The 21,137-nt window shown below is 36.6% G+C and overlaps 1 protein-coding gene across 1 annotated transcript in view; it reads left to right on the top strand.

Moving 5' to 3' along the window:
* LOC132123065 (mastermind-like protein 2) overlaps window positions 1–21,137 on the top strand; it is a 106,884-nt gene that overhangs the window by 69,584 nt on the left and 16,163 nt on the right. The window contains exon 4 of the mRNA XM_059533589.1: window positions 12,884–13,051. Within this exon, the coding sequence (XP_059389572.1) occupies window positions 12,884–13,051 (168 nt within the window). The remainder of the gene's footprint in view (window positions 1–12,883; window positions 13,052–21,137) is intronic.

The following is a 21,137-nucleotide window of genomic DNA, read 5'->3' as shown; positions in this document are numbered from 1 at the left end:
GTGTACCCACAGTACAGAATAGGCTACCACTGTTTGGAAGGCTTTTTTTAGCTAGTTTTTGCATATCAAAACAATGACTGCAGTCACTTTTGCATTGTTGGGGAATCTATTCAAAAAGTGTAGCTAACTGAGCTAACAACTAGTCTTGAGATTAGTTAAACTGACAGCTACTGTGTCATTAAGAGTAAAAATCCCCTTGTGAAAAAGAAGTGCACTTAATTGTGTTTAGTTATGTGTTACTTATGTACTTCAAATCTTAAAAGTAGTTTTTACGCTTGCATGTGATGTATTATTAATGAAATAAAAAGCCACTTAAAGGGATAGTTCTCCCAAAATGCAAATTTTATGTTTATCTGCTTACCCCCAGGGCATCCAAGAGGCAGGTGACTTTGTTTCTTCAGTAAAACACAAACAAAGATTTTAAATTTGTAAAGACAAAACGATCAGTCTGTGCAAGAAACTGAACAGTATTTATATCCCTTTTTACCTCTGATTCACACAATGACTACGTTTACATGCTGTTAAAATTCGGGTTATGGTCGGGTTAAGGTCACTATTCGGGTTTCTGAAACATTCGGGATAACCCGTTTACATGCGTGAGCAGAGAGAGTTACCAATCCCGATGTAAACGGCGACGCACGGTTAGCGTCTGGACGTACGGACAACAAGACGCAATATGCGTCATTTCCGATTCTTGTTCCTGTATCCAAAGACAACAACAACAACAGCAGCAGGCGGATAATGAATAGTTTGGGGCAGATAGCGATAGTCTTTGTTTGCGCTTTGGCGCTGGTACTGATCCACCAGCAGCACTTGACACTACTGTGCCTCTATACTGCACGCGGGGTTTTTTTATGCGCCGTCTCTACTCAAAAGACCAAGATTCCTTGCGAATAGAACATGCGCAGAACACACATTTTGATGGGGATATGCCGACACGCGTTTACAAGACTAAATATTCAGGTTAGAAAAGGGATACCCCAGGTATAATATCCCGGTTTTTAAAAACCGGGATATGAGCATATCTGGGTTTTTGCCGGTGTTTACATGGCCGTGCGCGACCAGGTTATTGCTAATATCCCGGTTTTGAACGGGTTATTGGCTGCATGTAAACGCAGTTACTGTCTGAACTACTAGAACTCTCCTGAGCATGTCCTCCTGAGCGCGTTCTCAGCAGCAGGTGCGTGAGAAGAAGGTGCCTCACCTGCTTGAGAACGTGCTCAGGAGGACATGCTCAGGAAAACATGCTCAGGAAAGTTCTAAAATGTTCGGGCAGTCTGTGAATCAGAGGTAAAAAAATGATATAAATACTGTTCAGTTTCTTGAACAGACCGATCGTTTTGTGTCTTTACAAATCAATGTTTCGCCAAGAGCCACAGGGTTTAGTTTGGTTTTGTTTGTGTATGTTTTTTTTGTATGTTTGTTTGTTTTATTGTATGTTTAAGCTGGGATTTCCATTCACATCCATTATAAGACTGACAGACTGCAACGTTTCGAGTAAACCTCTGTTTGTGTTCTACTGAAGAATTTAAATCACCTACAGTACATTTTGGATGCTCTGGGGTTAAGCAGATAAACATCAAATTTTCATTTTGGAGTGAACTATCCCTTTAAATATGAAAAGTAAAATTTTAAGGATAACATACACTGTGATAAAGTCAAATTCAACTCTTTAATAATTATTTAAATTAGACTTATTTTTGTGCTGACTAACATACTGAAGCACATGCAGAGTATTTGATAAAAATTTTAACTATAATATGTTCTTTGATATTGCATATAAAGTTAATACATTTTAAAAAATAACAATTAATTCATTGTAACTTTATCATTAAAAATGTGTAATTACAAATATGTTTAAATACATGATATACATTCGTTATGATTTCTGTACAACAGGGGGAAAAAAAATTACTATGTTCAAGTTCAAGTTTAGCTTTATTGTCATTCCGCTACATGTGTGGACAAACAATGGAACAAAATGTCGTGCCTTACAGGACCACAGTGCTACATAAATACAGACGTACAACAATGAAGTAAAACAATATGAATCTATACACAACTTACATGCTGACAGATTATATATATATATATATATATATATATATATATATATATATATATATATATATATATATATATATATATGTTTACCTATACATAAACTAAAAAATACAAACTATACGAATGCTTCACAGCTTCACATGGGTTGGAGAAGGTGCGATGGTCCATGATACAGGAGGTAGTGAGTTTGCGTGGGGTTTCAGAGGAGGGCAGGGGGGTTTGAGTTCATTGCAGCTGTGTGCAGCTGAGGGTCTTGCGATCTGATGCACTACAGTTCCCGTACCAGACAGTGATGCAGCTAGTCACCACGCTCTCGATGGTGCCCCTGTAGAATGTGGTGAGGATGGGTGGAGGGAGACTTGCTCTGTTCAGCCGGCAGAAAAAGTGTAGGTGCTGTTGTGCCTTCTTGGAGAGTGACATGGTGTTGGTGGTCCAGTTTGGGTGTGTTTGGGAGGCTGGTTTTGATATTGTCAAGTCAAGTCACCTTTATTTATATAGCGCTTTAAACAAAATACATTGCGTCAAACAAAGCAACTGAACAACATTCATTAGGAAAACAGTGTGTCAATAATGCAAATGACAGTTAAAGGCAGTTCATCTTTGAATTCAGTGATGTCATCTCTGTTCAGTTTAAATAGTGTCTGTGCATTTATTGGCAATCAAGTCAACGATATCGCTGTAGATGAAGTGACCCCAACTAAACAAGCCAGAGGCGACAGCGGCAAGGAACCGAAACTCCATCGTTGACAGAATGGAGAAAAAACCTTGGGAGAAACCAGGCTCATCTGAGACAAGGTCTTTACAAGGGATCTGTATCTGGGGCTCTAGTTGTCCTGGTCTCCGCTGTCTTTCAGGGATGGTCTTTTCTAGGTCCTTTTACTAGGTTTTTTAGGTCCTTTCTAGGTGCCGATCCACCATCTGGTCTTGATAAGTACTGGATCCGGATTACTGCAGTGACCCTCTGATCTGGATACAGACTGGATCTGGTGGCTACGGTGACTTCAGAATAAGAGAGAAACAGACTAATATTAGCGTAGATGCCATCCTGCTAATGATGTAGGAATTACATCAGGTGTTATAGGAAGTGTTCCCGGTTCCGGTTTACCTATGCTGTGCATGACTAACCTCTCAAAGTACTTTATCATGATTTGAGACAGTGATATGGGATGGTAGTCGTTTAGACTGGACACAGGTGATTTATTTGGTACTGGTAAGATTGCTGTGAATTTGAGACATATGGGGACAACTGCCTGGTTCAGCGAGGTGTTGAAGATATCTGTTAGGAACTCTGTCAGCTGTGCAGCACAGTCTTTCAGTACACGGCCATGTATGTTGTCAGGACCCGCAGCCTTGCGTGGGTTAGTCATAGATAGGGTCTTCCTTATTTCATCTGGAGACAGACAGAGCGCCTGGTCGTTTTTCTGAAGGTGTGTCATTCTGCATGTTAAACTGTGAATAAAAGTGGTTGAGTGCATCCGGGAGGGATGTGTCATCATCACATGCCTGTGGCAGGGGCTTGTAGTCAGTGATGGGTTGAATGGCTTGCCACAGGCTCCATGTATCTCTGCTGTCTGTAAAGTGATTGTTGATTTTTTTGAGCATACGGTAATGAGGTGGTTGCCTCTTTAAACATGTTCCAGTCTGTGCACTGAAAGCAGTCCTGTAGTGTTGAGGTAGCACCATCTGGCCAAACTTTTCATTCAGAATTAGCCTAACAGAGATGTGATCCATGTACCCAAGGTGGGGGCGGGGTACAGCCTTGTACGCATTCTTTTCATTTAACAGTTCATTAACATAACATTTTGAGGGTTATGTAGACAAAGTCCAGTGTGGTTTTTTTAGGTTTGCTCTGTTGAAGTCACCAGCTATTAAGAAAAAACTGTCGGGGTTAGTACAGATAGTACAGATTATTTTTTTTTTACCCCCATAAATATTATTTACATTGTTAAATGTAATCTGCAGTAAATATATAAATACAAGGAATAAAAAAAATTGTGCAACATGTAACGTAGACTATTTATGCTGAGGTTCAGTTAATTTTTGTGACAGGATTAATTTGTTCACAGAAAGTAAACTCAAATAGCAGAAAACGACATCCCATTTGTTTTCTTTATTTTACAAAAGCACAAGATTTTGTTTTTATTGTGTGTGAACACAAATGAAAGCAGACCTTTTTACAGTGATGCATTACTAATAAGAAAATAAGTGTTAAAAACTTATTCTGCTGGCAAGGACACATAAGGACACAGTAGAAGTATTCACGCTGGCATGCACACACACACATACACACACAAAACAAATCAGTTCCAGCATTGCTAACTTGACAGCACAGTTGAAACTTTATCAAAATAAAGTAGAGTAACCAACACAGACCAACACTGCATTCTAGATTAATTGGTTTCATAATTAATATATTAAAATAAAAAACTTGACGAAATTACATGAGCTATTTGTGATTGTACAGATCATATGGCATTGATGGGCTTAAGTATGCTACACTAGTGGAAATGAATGTCAGAATGTCTGTTCCAACAGGGTGAAAAATAGGCAATGGACAGTCTTCCCACAGTGAACTGAATTAGTAATGCCATGGAAATAAAGGTTCCGAAATGGTGCCGTGACCCCACCAGAGCCCTCGAGAACTTTTGTTGAAGCTGAATTTTATCCCACTGGGTGCAATGCAAAAATTGAATGTAAAGAGACACAAATGTGGAGTCTGTTTCTTGTTTCCTTTTTCTCACAGCCTGCTGATCAGTTGTCAGCCTGAGTATGGCAAACTGGGTATTTGTGATATCACAGACTGTCATAAGAGTTGAGTGGAAATCTTTTTATTGCATGTGAAAAAAAACACACATTGCAAAAACATATCACATTGAGAGACCTGTGTGCCCCAAAAACTTCAAGCAGCATCTGAAGTTTCTGATTAAAGTGCTGTTATACTGACTAGTCAGTATCTGGAGTGCGATTCAAGTATCTCTGGCTCTAAAGTGAGACTGTAGCTGTGCTCCAAAAGCCAGTGAACTGCCTAGATACTCACTGCCTACATAGCAACCAACTATAAATGCATTAGACAGTAATGGAAGCTCTTAAGTGCCTAAATTAAAACACTCCTTACATAGGCAGTAATGCTGTGCATCACACAAAGAGCGCTCCCTATGGGAGACTCTACTCGCAGTTAATTTAGATGATGGGAACAGTGCAATATTTGAAGTCAGTTCAGTGTAATTTAAGATGAACTGACTTTTACAACCAAGTTGATTATACTTAAAATTTAAAAGGCAAATTATTTTTATTTATAAATTTTTAAAATAAATTATTATTATTTTTTTTACAATGACCAAAAAAATCATATTTTGTTGTATTCTGGTAATTTTCTGGTCAGTTAATATTATAGCACTGAAATAAAACCTACTGACTTTCCTCACATAGGGTATGAGAAAAATGTAGATAATTGTTGTACTTTTGTTTTGTTTTCTAAATTAGTTACTCATGTGGTTTCCCTGGTCAAAAATGACTATATAATGAGACATCTGATATACTGTATGCATTTATGTAAGTAATCTTTTCTAAAGCTCTCATTGACTTGCATTACAAGATTTACAAATCAGGATTCCATCTTACTTTTCGGACACAACTATCAGCATCTATACCAAATTTCTTTTTTTTTTTTTTGCTCAGTTTGGGCCTCTCAATAACACTGAGGTGATTTTGTTGTCTTTCAGTGTTATCCCCAGTATTCCCATATATCATGTTTTATGAGCCGTACAATCCTGATGTATCAAATATGAGACTCTAAATATGAAATATAATGTCTAAAGGTCTGGTAAACTCTTCTATTTAAATAAATAAATTGTACGCAACTATTAAATGTAACTTTTATTTCATATGTCAGATTTGAAATGGTTAATTTTTATCTTTTAAAATTTAAGTAAAAATGTCCATTTGTAGAAAACCCCACATTATTATTATTATTTTTTAGTAAATTTAGGGAAATGAGAGTTTGAGGCGCAGGATTGTGTTTTGTGCTGCTTGTGGCTTCGCTGAAGCTCTTCATTACTGGGAGTGGGAATGAGTTGGTTTGTGGGGGTTGGTGTAAAGTGCTAGTTTGTTGTAGCCTCGCTACAAGGAGCGAATGTTTCCTGGGAAAATGATCTGGGACCAAGTCCAGATGCCGGGCTGCTCTCTGGGGATGGCGTCCTGCCTCCAGTCAGCAGGAAGTGCTAAGAGTGCGCAGCGGGGCCCGGGCCTGCAGTCTTGTCAACTGCTTGTAATGCTGGTGGAATGGGAGCCTAAATCACATCTCTCCTTCATGGAGTCGGCGGACACATGTGGTATTCATTTAACGATGCACTGGTAAAGAACGAAGAGGGAAAGAGAGATGGAAAACAGCTTTATGACACATCAGGATCACAAAGAGTGGATTACAGACACGGCCACACTAGCAAGGCTTTAGCTCCCCCACATAACAAAGAGTTTGACTAAGGCAGTCGATTTCAGTCAAATGAACAAAGTCTGGCTTTGTGGTCACAACTTCTGAGAATTTTTCATGGTATCAACTAATGAAGCAACTTCAGATGTAACTTTCGTCACCACCAGAGCATTTTACAACAATATGACCTGAACTTTAACCATAATAGCATGTGTGGAATGTGATGAGGCTTTATGTTATTCAAATACGTGGCATTTTTTCTTTATGAGCCTTGGCCAGCACCACTTATGCTTTATGGGTAAAAAATGTGATGCTATTTTTTGGCCTATCAATAAATTTAAAAACAAACTAAATATATAATTGAAAGTGACATGACATTCAGCCAAGTATGGTGACCCATACTCAGAATTTGTGCTCTGCATTTAACCCATCCAAAGTGCACACACACAGAGCAGTGAACACGCACACGGAGCAGTGGGCAGCCATTTACGATGCGGCGCCCGGGGAGCAGTGCCTTGCTCAAGGGCACCTAAGTCATGGTATTGAGGGTGGAGAGAGAACTGTATATGCACTCCCCCCACCTACAATTCCTGCCAGCCCGAGACTCGAACTCACAACCTTTCGATTGTCAGTCCGACTCTCTAACCATTAGGCCACGACTTCCCCTTTAATTCATACACACATTGAGCTGAGTGCCTTTTCTATGATGTTTTGACAGAGTGATCTGTCATTGCCATTTGCAGAAGCATTGGTTAAACATTTCCCCTCTGCTTACTCACAAGTTAATTGATTTGGATAATTTTTGGTGTGGGGGGGGGTGGTGGTTATAATTGGTGGTGGAGTCAAAAATGTCAGACAAATGACGACTGTCTGATATCATAATGAAGAAAAAAAGCATCATCAATGAGAACCTTAAGCAGTTTGTCATAACCATTATTTCTTTCTTCACAGTATATTAGAACAAATTTTGTCTGTCAAAGGTCATGTGGTGCGACCAACATGAATAAAAAAGGGAAATTATATCATACAGAGCTTGACTGTGTGTCATGGTCAGTGCAGTAAGTCTCTTAAAATATAATGTTAATTGACCTTGTATGAGAAGGAAAGATTAGTTCAGACTCTTAAATTGCTGAAATATGTGATTAAAGTATTGCTATTAATAATAATTCAGAATGTTTGTCAATTTGGAAACATCATTTTACATTATATAATTAAATATAAATCTAAAACAAAAATATTATAACTATTATGCAAGTGTTATTTTAGTATAAATGAAAAACTATTAGTTTTAATTATATTTAGCATTGTTATATTTTCATAGTTTTATCATTTTAATTTTAGTACAGTTTTAGTACTTTTGTTGTGTTTTGTCATTTCTAAGAAAAATATGATTTTAGTTTGTTTCAGCTGACTACAATAATACTAATTGCATACAAAGAGAAAATTTCTAAGAAAATTTTTTAATCATATTTTCCTTTTCTTTACCATGCTCACTCTTATTTGTCACTGCCCATCATAAAAAAAAAAGTCAGGACCTGGATTTAACTAAGCAAATAGAGCCTCCCATTGGATAATTACTGCATGGATGATTATATTTCAGCTGGCAACAAGTTATTTAACCCTAGCTGATGCAGTGAATAGCTTCTCATTTCTTAAACAACCAAGTCAGAAAACACATCCTGTGGTCGTGTAAAAGATGTTAATCTGTTTCAGAAGGGTCAAATTATTGTCATGCATCAAACAAAGAAAACATCTAAGGAGATTGCTGAAACTACTGAAACTGGGTTAAGAACTGTCCAACACATTATTAAATATTGGAAGGATAGTGAGGAACTATCATCTTCGAAGATGTGGTCATAAAAACATCTTGAAGGATCATGATCATGTTTAATAGTGAAAGTAAGAGCATTTCCACATGCACAATGCAAAAGGAACTCAACGGATTGGGACTAAACAGCTGTGTAGCCATAAGAAAACCCCTTATCAGTGAGGCTAATCTTAAAAAAGGCTTCAGTTTGCTAGGGAGCATAAGGATTGGACTCTGGAGCAATGGAAGAAGTTGACTACCAGCTGACTACTTGAATATGCAGGTGCTGGTAATATAATTAGAATATCATCAAAAAGTTGATTTATTTCACTAATTCTATTCAAAAAGTGAAACGTGTATATTATATTCATTCATTACACACAGACTGATGTATTTCAAGTGTTTATTTCTTTTAATTTTGATGATTATAACTGACAACTAAGGAAAATCCCAAATCCAGTATCTCAGAAAATTAGAATATTACTTAAGACCAATACAAAGAAATCTTGGCCAACTGAAAAGTATGAAAATGAAATATATGAGCATGTACAGCACTCAATACTTAGTCGGGGCTCCTTTTGCCTGAATTACTGCAGCAATGCGGCGTGGCATGGAGTCGATCAGTCTGTGGCACTGCTCAGGTGTTATGAGAGCGCAGGTTGCTCTGATAGTGGCCTTCAGCTCTTCTGCATTCTTGGGTCTGGCATATCGCATCTTCTTCTTCACAATACCTCATAGATTTTCTATTGGGTTAAGTTCAGGCGAGTTTGTTGGCCAATTAAGAACAGGGATACCATGGTCCATAAACCAGGTACTGGTAGCTTTGGCACTGTGTGCAGGTGCCAAGTCCTGTTGGAAAATGAAATCTGCATCTCCATAAATTTGGTCAGCAGCAGGAAGCATGAAGTGCTCTAAAACTTCCTGGTATACGGCTGTGTGGACCTCAGAAAACACAGTGGACCAACACCAGCAGATGACATGGCACCGCAAATCATCACTGACTGTGGAAACTTTACACTGGACCTCAAGCAGCGTGGATTGTGTGCCTCTCCTCTCTTCCTCCAGACTCTGGGACCCTGATTTCCAAAGGAAATGCTAAATTTACTTTCATTAGAGAACATAACTTTGGATCACTCAGTAGCAGTCCAGTCCTTTTTGACTTTAGACGCTTCTGATGATGTCTGTTGTTCAAGAGTGGCTTGACACAAGGAATGTGACAGCTGAAACCCATGTCTTGCATATGTCTGTGCGTAGTAGTTCTTGACTCCAGCTGCAGTCCACTTTTTATGAATCTCCCCCACCTTTTTTAATGGGTTTTGTTTCACAATGCCAGGATTCATCAGACTCAAATTATAAAAGTGTGGTTCAGGGTGAATGAGACATCAATTTCACACATGGATTGGCCACCACAGAGTCCAGACCTTAACCCCATTGAGAATCTTTGGGATTTGCTGTAGAAGACTCTGCGCAGTTGCAATTCTCCCATCATCAATACAAGTTCTTGGAGAACAATTAATGCAACTCTGGATGGGAATAAATGTTGTGACATTGCAGAAGCTTATCAATGCCACAGCATATGTGTGCCGTAAACAAAGCTAAAGGCTGTCCAACGAAATATTAAAGTGTGTGACTCTTTTTTGTTTTTGGAGATAATTGGCATAACTCATCTGGTACCAATTGTCCAATGTGCAGTTTTTATCAGCAGTCTGGCCTACGATATTTACCTTGAAAAAAGCAGATGTCCCAGTGCTGATCCATCAGGCAATGCATCTAGGGCTCCACTTAGAGAACACTTTCCAGAGATAACAGTTTGTGTTACTTGCTCTCATATTGGTTCTTCTCTGTGGTTCGACTGTGGAATCCCTCCCATGACAGGGCAGCTCTCTGAGTGTTTTTCTTTCTGGACCTCTCGAGTGGGGCTTTAGAGGGAGTTTCTCTCCTAAAGACATCTGTTCTCAAATTAATAGCCTCGCGTAACGCAGTGGTGTTTTATTCAAATCCTTTCTGCCATGGGAAATCTTTTGTGTCAACACTGTGATTGACACTGTATACACTGTGTGTGTTTGGCCGTCCTGGCTGACATGTTCTCAAACAGAGATTGCTGAGGACAGAAGCTTACAGACTCTGCTGTTTTGCAGGTTTTAATGCTCCTGCGAGACCAGGGCACGTGAGACGTTTCTCAGGTTCAGGCTTGTTTAGAAGTACTTCACTTTACTGAAGCTATTTGACATAGAATTATTACTTTTGGTGTAGTGCAAAGCTCTTTTTCTTAGATGTTCATCATAATTTATTACTCTGTTTCATTTCAATCCTTATGACTTTATCCCATGAAACATGAAAGGAGATATTTAAAATAACGTCCAAGCTGCTCTTTTACATAACTTGAGAATAGACTGTGATTGCATTTGATGGTCAGCAAAAAAGAACCATAAAAGTAGTCCATACTGACCATGCTCTATATTCCATTCCATATTCCATTTGATTATAAATTGGCATAAATGAGATTTGAAGGGTATGGTGGATTTTAAGATAAAAATTACTTAAATTTTTTTAGTCTGTGCTTCACACCGTATGGCTTGCATAAAAATATAGAGCACAATTATTTTGAACTGCTGTGATGTTTTTGTGGTGCTACTTGTCCTATTTGCATTTGAACTAAACATGTTTTGTTTTCATGGAATAAAAGAAAGTCGTACAGGTTTGGATTTTACACTTACATTCTTTAAATCTAATCCAAAGCAATTTACTTTGCATTTAAGGCATACATTTCATATGTTCATGTATTCCCTGGGAATCCAAATCATGACCTTGGCATGACTGGTAAATGTGTAATGTGTGAGCTACATGAACGCAATTGCAGAATGTCGTGATGGTGAGTAAACATGACAGAATCATAATTTTGGGGTGAACGATTGCTTAAAGGTTACAATAAATTTGAATGAGCTCTGGATAACACTTTCTCACAAATCAAAGAAAGCTTAGAGGACACTCAACTGTTCCAAATAAACCGCTCAGGCAAACATGGGCAATTTGATCCTTAATAAACTAAAATAGACTAATTATTATATCAAAGAGAAATGCTTACCTCTTATGTTTCCAAAGCTTATTACAAAGGAGGAAAAAAATATTTTAAAAAGTGCTTAACTTTGCACTTTTGAAGGTGACCAGATTTCTGAAATGTAAACTTGTCACATTTCCTAGTTGAGTCAAAATATAATTAAAATTTCAGTTATTATCTATGGATTTTAAAATAGTAGTAATATATCTTGTATGTAAAAATAAAATAAAATAAAAACTGTTCTGTTTTAATTTAACAAAAATCACACTATGAAAAGTAGTAAATAGTAACTGCAAAAAGCAAACCAGTATAATAACAAAATTATGACTTCGTAAAAATTATAAAAATTAAACAAAATAAATATGAGAATATGTAATAAATATTAGTGTATTTTAAAATAGGGCTTTTAAATACACTCCATTGCTGTTTCTAATTAATGTATGCACTCGTGCCGTTAAACTGTTGTATAAATGCAATATCACACTTGTAGAAGTGAGATATGGCTGTGTATCAGCATGCTGTGATTACCTACGGCAATCGGCCTGCGGCCTCATGTGCTCATATACTGTTTGGCCATCCAGGTGATATAGTTAAAATGCATGTGTGTGGGAATTACTGCGTTATGTTGGTGGAACTTTCACAAATGTTTTAAATTGTCTGCCGAACATTCTCTTACTCTGTTCAGGCCCTGTTATAAACCACATGCAAACAGTATTACTTTGATTTAACATGAAATGTTAGTACGTGACTACCTTGACAAGGATAACTGTGTCTCTTTTTATAAATGATGATAAATGTGCTCAGCTGTCATTCAATTTAAGTTCTTTATGGCAAAAATAGCAGCATACAACCACGTAATCAGTGCTTTAAAAGAGCAACTAACATGAAACATGACAGCCTGTATAAGAGTGCATTTCAGGAAAGTGCAAAAAAAACTGGGTAAATAGGCTTATGAGATGATCTGTTATTGCATGCCTTTGCCCTATGGCTGAATAAATCTGTTATTTGCTGGCAGCAATTGGGTTGCGCCCCATAGGATCAGTCTCAAGAGTAAAGCAGGGCTTGAGTGCGACTATCAGTCTTTCAGTAAACCCGTGCTACTGTGTTTAAATAACAGTCTGTAGAGACAGTGTTTTGTAAATAATATTAGAACCAGCATTTATTTACAGTGTTTACAGTGCATGTGTGACTGTAGGCATATTAAAATGAAAGGATGTTTTGCGAATTTTAGACAAATTTCTTCTCCCTCAGGTACCATTACGTCCCCATTATGGATATAGCCATAGATGTGTTTTCTCTAAGTGATAGAACAGTGTGGGAAAGGCTATGGAAAATCCCTATTACCACGCACAGGAAGTCACATGTGAACAGGGACGGTGTACCATCAGATTGACTGTAAACAAAGCTTGCCCCCTAGTGGACTAACTGTTCAATCACAGCAGGGTGTAATGCAGTGGCTAATGTGCCATTTTTTGATGTGCCATTTAAATGTGAGTTATAATAATAACATGCTTTCCATTTGCAGGGAATTTCACAAGGGCCTCGTTTACCAGTGAATGGGCGTTCTGTAGATATAACAGGCCCAGCTCAACAGCAGAGGCCTCCGGTTCTCAGTTCTCCGCAGAAGAACCCAGTCCAGGACCAGAACCTTCAAAGACCACTGGGTCAACCGCAGCTCAACGTTTCTGATCCAGTGAGTGCTGCCATTTGGAAATGTTCTTCATTTTGCAGCTCACAGAAAGTGCACTAAATTTTTTTAATTTTTAAGTGTCACACTTTTTTACTTAGGGTAATTTTATTTTTCAACAAAGTCAATTTCTGTATAGGCATACATGTCATGGCTGCAAAAAAAAAAAATTACTGATCCTGTTACACTTGTTATCACCCAAGTTCATTTAGCATTGTGTGACAACATGCCTCATATGTATGTCACATTGTACAGAGCAGGTTACTATTGAAATAACTGATCTGAGAATAATACCTATAAAATGAAACGGTCCTTCCAGTAAAAAAAAAAAATTGTCCTGAAAGCATTCATTTCACCGGGAGAAAATCCTGCAGCACACGCTTCTTTCGAAACCCTCTGTCTTTCATAGTGGTCACAAATGCACTCTAAAGCATCCAGCCCATAGCTCTTCAGTGTGCTGTTTTTGTCCGGATAGCAGGATGCATTGACGGTGTCAAGGTCAGCGATGAGATTCACATGCTCCAAAGGGATTCTTTTTCTGAAAGATTTGGTGAGCTCTGCATGCAAAACCAAAAAGTTCTGCACATCTGTCCACGTCAGTGTAATGCCACAAAACTTACCATCTTATAAAGCCTTGTTAAATTCTGTCTCTGCCTTACATGGCCCATTCATCAAGTCCTCAAGGCTAGCAAGGGTCATGTTCACAACAGGTTTTGGAATGTGAGATTCATGCGGTTCACATAGGCCAAGACATCAGACAACAAGTAAGATAGGGCAGGGAATGTGTGTATGCGCTTTCTAATACCCTTAGCTATCTGGCAGTTTCTCGAGTTTTCCTTCTCCTCCAACTCAAATAACAGAGAAACACAGCATTACTGTTCTGTGTGCACCACAGTGAATTTAATTATTTAATGTAGGGACAGTCATTCTGACAAAGATCCTGTACAACTCTGACCTTTGGACCCACCTTTACATTTGCTCCGTTACTTCCCAGTCCATCTACACTAAGTAGACATTCAAAAGGCCCTTTTTCCCGCTGCACATACCGCGGCGGCGGTATAAAGTGCATTTGCAGCCTTTGACCGCTGAGTGGCGCTTTAACCACAAGTTATCAAACAAGCGCATCAAAGCACATTTTCGCTAATAGACGTCAGTTTTGCCTCACTGATGTGTTACATTTGACTGCTTCAGTCACGGAAAATGAAAGAAAAACACTGTAATTAAAATATTTAATATCCACAGACGAAAGTTTGGTACTTATGAAGTTATGTGCATTTCTTAGAACGAATTCAAGCAGGATAAATGTCAAGCCTGTGCCTGAACCTGTGATTATATTTTCTCTAATCTACATGGTATTAAACCATATTTTAGATTTGACACATTTAAAAGGTGTGCAGTATTATTTATAATATATTAATTATGCGTTATATTATTCAAAAGAAATTGTGGTAAATTAAAAGTGGTAGCCTATTTTAGGGGGGTTGGCTTCATGGATTAATATGCAAAATGTCAATATTTTCATATATTATGCCTATATTTTAATTTATATTTTCAATATAAATATATTTTTTCCTTTAATAAAACAACATGCATTTTTGTTATTCGTTAACTGTCCTTTAAATTATTGGGGAAAAAACATTTGTCTGTAAACTGATTAAGAAATTGTTGCATGTTTAAACATGAAGCACTGTAATTTCGTTCACATTAATTATGCCTAATTAGCCTAAAACAAGAAACGAATAAAATTAAACCTGCACGATTAAATCTTTGAAACTCTAAAGACGGATTAATAAAACGTCCTCACGATTAAACTCATTATGTCATTATAATCAATAAATACACACGATGTAAAAAAGAGCTTCATTAACTGACAACATAAGTGATTTTAAAGGGAGCCTTCTTTACTTGCTTTTAGTGCTGGGCGATAGCATGTGGCCTAAAAAAAAAAAAAATCCGATTTATGATTTAAATCGATTTTAAAATCAATATTCAAATGACAAAGACATTTTTCAAAACAAGTTTTAATATAGTTCTAAACTTATAACTGAGAAAAGATGATAAAAAACTGTGATGTTATTACCTTAATGCTGGTAAGACCTTTATTTTATTTTATTATTATTTTTTATTATATATTATTTTTTATTATTATTTATTTTTTGTTAATACTAGCCCATCAGCTGTGCAAATTGTGTTTGTGAGGAAAATAACAGTACATTTTTGTCAGTTATTTTATCTAAACAGATCGATTAATTTCTTCAAGATTTCAAAATCAAATAGCCTACTGATAATGTAGTAGCACTGTAAGATTACATTTGTTTGAATGCATTATTGCTAAAGCTATTGCGTGTGAATGTGCTTTATCTGTTTAAATCATGCTTTAACCCGAAAATAATCAGTAAAAGAAACAGACAAACTCATATAGCCTTTAACATCCCGCTCGACTATTGCAGTCATTATAACCTGATCAAGCCATAGCTAAATATGTTTAACATGAATTCTTGCTGAATATGCAGTTATATTACGGGCTCCAGTCAGAATCACACCGCTCAGCTCATCCTTTGCTCGACGGCGTGTCTCTGTCAGAGTCGCGGGGGATGGTTGAGCCACTCTGAACTACGGGAGACTGAGTGGTGCGTCGGTGGTTGTTAAAAAGAAAACCGATTTTCATTCAAACAACCCGATGTAAATTACAAATTCGAGTTAATTGATAAAATCGATTTATCACCCAGCCTTACTTGCTTTCATATTATTTAATGAAAAAAAAATGCAGCTGCATTTAAATGCAGATGTGTAAAGTATGTGCAAGATTTGCACTGCACGTGTGATGGTAGATGTGCAGCTTTTATTCTTATTTATTTTATCTTCATTAAAAATCTTGTTTGGTTTCATTTTGGATAATTGCATGTAAAAAATTATTTTCGTTGTAAAGCAATATGTGAATTAATATTCATATGCAAGTATTTGTGCAAAAATTATTAATTCGCATTAATGACAGGGCGCATTAATATTCAACATTCAACAATCTCTGAGTGTTGCATTTCTCTGTCGGAGAGAGCCAGCACTGTGAATTTCATCTTGCAGCAGACTAGAAAACATTTGTTTATTATTAAATAATTAAAATGTCTCATTTTTCACAATTATTAGGCTACTGCTGCATGTACTTTGTGGCAAACTTAATGCATGTGCTTGAGCGCGGAATATATTAAGAATTTGATTATGTAAATTTAATATAAACCTCTGATTAGTTGAATATAACAAATGAACGACTAGAACTAGAAAAATCTTACTTGGGGACAGACCATTTTTTTGTCTATAACCAAAACAACAGTCCTTTATAAACCGGTTCAGCAACTTTGAAAGCCTCATAAGACACTGTCCATATGAAAGAGCAATTCACACCTTTATCTCGACCCCCAAAAGCCATACATAACTAACCCCAAAAACCCAACCCCCTCCAGCTGAACAGAATTCGGTCTGTGTTTTGGCTCTGAGGAACGGTGTGTTACTGGGCTGAAACATGCCTGCACTGAGCAGCACTACTCTTTGTATTCATTATATTCTCGCAGCCCATATTATTATTTTCACAAGACCATAATGATAATAACAAATCATCAATTAATAATTAATTGTTATTTGTGATCGTGGATGTTTGCAGAAGGCTTTAAGACCAAGCGGAATCCTCTGTTCCCGCCTCACAGCGCGCGGGACTCGCGCTCAGTGATGCAGCTTCACTGTCTGCGGTTTGACTTTACTGAATCAGATTGAGGCGAATACAACTTATTGATCATGAGACCAACATTTAGCAAGCAGGAAAACATTCATTCTACCTGAAGGAAGACGTATTTTATTGAGCTAATGCTGTTAAAGAGAGAGAGAGAGAGAGAGAACCAGTCTAGGGCTATTCTTAAACTTGGAGCTCATTATATTGAACTACAAATCCAAACACCAGAAATGTTATGCATTTTATGAATAATGAAATGTTTTAAAAAGTATGCATTTTATTTTTTCACATGCAGTATAGTTGTTGGTATTTAGCAGTTAAAACCTATTTTTAAACTTGAATTTAAATACTATTAAACTAACTTTAAAATATCAAGGAGTTTATAAATTAAAAATGGTAAAATGTCACAGTGCATGTTAAATAACCTAAATTAACTTGTGTTAATAATATAATTCGATTTTTTTACATGAAAAACTCCTGTATAAAATGGGACAGCAACCTTTATATCAAGCATTTTTAAAACGTCCACAGATGAGCAACGCGAGAGGCGGATCTTTGCCTGAGCGCGTGAAGTGAATGTGAAGTCATTTTCAGATGCAATGGAAAAAAACAAAACAAAAAAATATCCTAGATTAGGCCCATGCAGGCTCTGCTCTGAAGTATATAATACTTATAATTACTGTTAACCCAGAGTAACACATTTTAACGGATTAATCGCCTTTTTTCATTTGCTGCATCTTTTCTTTTTTTATTTATTTTTAAACACGCTAAAAAATAAATGATGTTTGTGAGAGAAAAAAAAAAATTAATCGTGTATAGGTTTAATTTTAATGTAGCCTATTAATCACTTATTTTCGTTTGCTGCATGTTTTTTTTTTGTTGATATTATATAATTCATGTATAAATTGCATTTTATTACATTTAGAAATAATAACAGCTGGCCTAATAATGTTATCATGTACAAACAGGATATATTTAATTCCCTTCACTTTACAACAAATCCTTTAAATTTAACAAATATATCAGAACAAAACAAGAATTAAAAATATAGAATTCTAATGGATAAACATAATTGCAGTATATAATAATATACGCTTAGCTATAAACAAAAAAAAATAATAATAATTTAAAGCTAAGCATAAGGTAAGGTTGGGCTTTCTCATTCTCTCACTCGGGAGAAATCCGTTTCCATATTCGTGATGTTGCCCATTTGAAGCTTAAGTATTATTCGTGAGGTAAAATAGGCTTTGTTGTACACGCGTGTTTCAGTATCGATGGAAAAAAATCATAATTAACAATATGTGGAGTAAGTGGATCACTGCTAACGCTGAATGTCTGGTGAACGACTGCTGTTTCCAGTGAATATGTGCACGAGACACCAGCGCGATCAAACAGCTGAAACAGAAAATACTAAATTTTTGGACACACGTAAGGCATAATTCAAAATTGTAAAGTGTTAGTAGTTTGAAAAAATCAAGAAAAAAACAGAGTTAATTACAATTATTGCTAAATGCTGGACCGTTCCCATTTCGCTCTGCATATGGAACCTGAAGATTTTTTTTAACCAAGAATGAAACGAAATGAAAATGAAATGAAAACATTTAGCTTTTTATCTATATATTCACAAGACCATAATGATAATAACAAATCATCAATTAATAATTAATCATTATTTTACGAAAATCATTTTTATTTGTGATCGTGGATGTTTGCGGAAGGCTTTAAGACCAAGCGGAATCCTCTGTTCCCGCCTCACAGCGTGCGGGACTCGCGCTCAGTGATGCAGCTTCACTGTCTGCGGTTTGACTTTACTGAATCAGATTGAGGCGAATACAACTTATTGATCATGAGACCAACATTTAGCAAGCAGGAAAACATTCATTCTACCTCAAGGAAGACGTATTTCATTGAGGTAATGCTGTTAAATAGAGAGAGAGAGAGAGAGAGAACCAGTCTAGGGCTATTAAACTTACACTCAGAAAAATGACTCTTTAAACTTACTTAATTCAATTATGGACAGTGGTTCCACACAACCAAATTGTGTTTTGATAAAATTAATGGAATTTTTTGAATCTATGCAAACTCCTTGTGTTGTCACAACACAACTGAATGAGGTAGAATCTATGTGAAATAGTAATGTCCAACCAAATCAATTTATTCACTTTGCTTTAACTTAAACTGGTTAAGTTAACTGAACATGTTTTGGTTTATTACAATCTAGCCAAATTTGTTTCACTCTATCAACATAAGGAGGTTTGTTTCAAATTACTCATTTCAATTATGGACAGTGGTTCCACACAATTAGTTCTAGTTACTTTAACTAAATATTTTCTATTTAAAGTTACTCACTTCAACAAAGCATTTTTTGTGTGATTTGTCTTGTAATGAGTCAAAAGACAAGATGTCACAAATTATCAAAGTGTATTTGTTAAACAAGCAATAATTAATTACACACAGTTAAATACAGTTGAAACCACATTACAAAATTACAAAAAAATTACACAAAATAGCAGAAATATCAAACTACTCATTTTCTAATTGGCATTCATGGGTAACCAATCAAACCTTTTTCCAGAAACAGGAACAGGCTCCAGAAATGACTTCTTCAGTATTACAAATGTGTACCTGAGTTCAGGAGGGTTGCTCAAGTTCAGTCCATATATCAGTCCCAGCAACATGGTTTTGCAGACTGTAAACTGCTAGGTCCTGAAGAACTTTATCCTTTAAAACCAACTTCTGCTGGACTGTCTTCAATGACTGCAGCTTCAAATAGATTCCCACGAGTCTTCTGGATCACCTCCTGATTGCTGGCAACGTCTGTATCCTAGAAGTATTTAAAAGGATGGGGAATTCAAATTAACTTATCAAATTAACTTGGGTATTAACTTTAACAAATCATTTATTAACCTTGAAAAAAAAAAACTCACCATATACTCCATACTGCTAGGGTCTTCATTTGGATACTTCAAGAATAGTTTTTTGTGCAAACAAAACCAAAACAGCGACTTTATTCAACAATTCTTCTCCAAATCGCATCTTCCACCATTATCAACAGCACGTAAATAATTAATGCGCATGGTGCTGCTGACCTAGAACACGCATGCACTGAGCCTTAATTACATGTAGAGGAAAACAAAGGTTCATGCCTCTTGTTACTCTCCATAATGGTGGCATATGTGATTTGGAGAAGAATTGTTGAATAAAGTCGCTATTTTTGTTTTCTTCGCACAAAAACGTATTCTTGTAGCTTTGTAAAAGTGTGGTTGAAGCATTGATGTCACATGAATTGTTTTACTGATGTCCTTACTATGACATTTCAGTTGCATTGCAGCCTTTATGGAGGTTCAGAAATCGCTCGCATTTTCATAAAAATATTAGGGATGCACCGGTTGACCGGCCATAAATAGGAACCAGACGGTTTTTGCTTAAAATATGCGATAGGTAATCGGCCGGTCTTTGGCCTTTTTTTTCGGCCGATTTTTCCGGAAGTGCGCCCGCGTGCTCAGACTACATTGTAATCATTCGCTATCATGTAATTTGTGTGGAAAATATTTCGAAATCTGTGCACAGTACAAGGGCAGCCGTTCAGCACTGGAAGTGCAGAGCTACATGTCTGAGGCACAGATAACAGGAAGCGCAAAAGAACAAAATAAGAGCCCCTTTCCTGCACTCACTGAAGCTGCCTGAGCATACTGTCCCTGCACAAGCAACAGTGAAGGGATGTTCAGATCAAGTTCTCGCGTGTTGGATGAGAAACTAAACAGACTAAACTGCGACAAAACTAAAATACTTTTTTTTTGTGTAAAGTATGACTTGCAAACACATTTGAAAAGCCAGAAGTAAACGTCAGTTCTGCATTAGGATGATTATTTTTTATTTCACCTTAAAATTACATCGACTTCATTTGATATAAAAATCACCTGCTGTAGCACACTGAAAAAAAGTGTTTCATTCATCCAATTAAAATAAAAATAGGGTAATGATTCACATCTATTTTTTTACTTGAGACAATAGTTATTTATTTTTCATTGGATCAAGTAAAAAAATATAGATGTAAATCATTACCCAAATTTTCTTTAATTGGATGAATGAAACACTTTGCATCTTTGTTTTATTCTCACCAAAATTATTTGATTTTAAAATGTATTTATATAGCATACTTTTATTTAGTTTCACTGGTTTCACTTTTATTTAGTTTCAAGACTTATTTTTTTAAACCAAATTTTAAAACTAAAACAAATACTAAATCCTGATTAAGAAACCTCTTAAGTCCCTTTCACACTGGACGTCGGACTCGGCAAATTGCCGGAACATTGCCGGGTCGCCTTCTGTGTGAAAGCAAACACGTCCCGGGATTGATTCCGGCATTGA

This window comes from Carassius carassius, chromosome 41 (genome assembly GCF_963082965.1).
Source record: "Carassius carassius chromosome 41, fCarCar2.1, whole genome shotgun sequence".
In the NCBI taxonomy this organism is placed as follows: Eukaryota; Metazoa; Chordata; class Actinopteri; order Cypriniformes; family Cyprinidae; genus Carassius; species Carassius carassius.
This window is presented reverse-complemented; position numbering and strand designations above follow the sequence as displayed.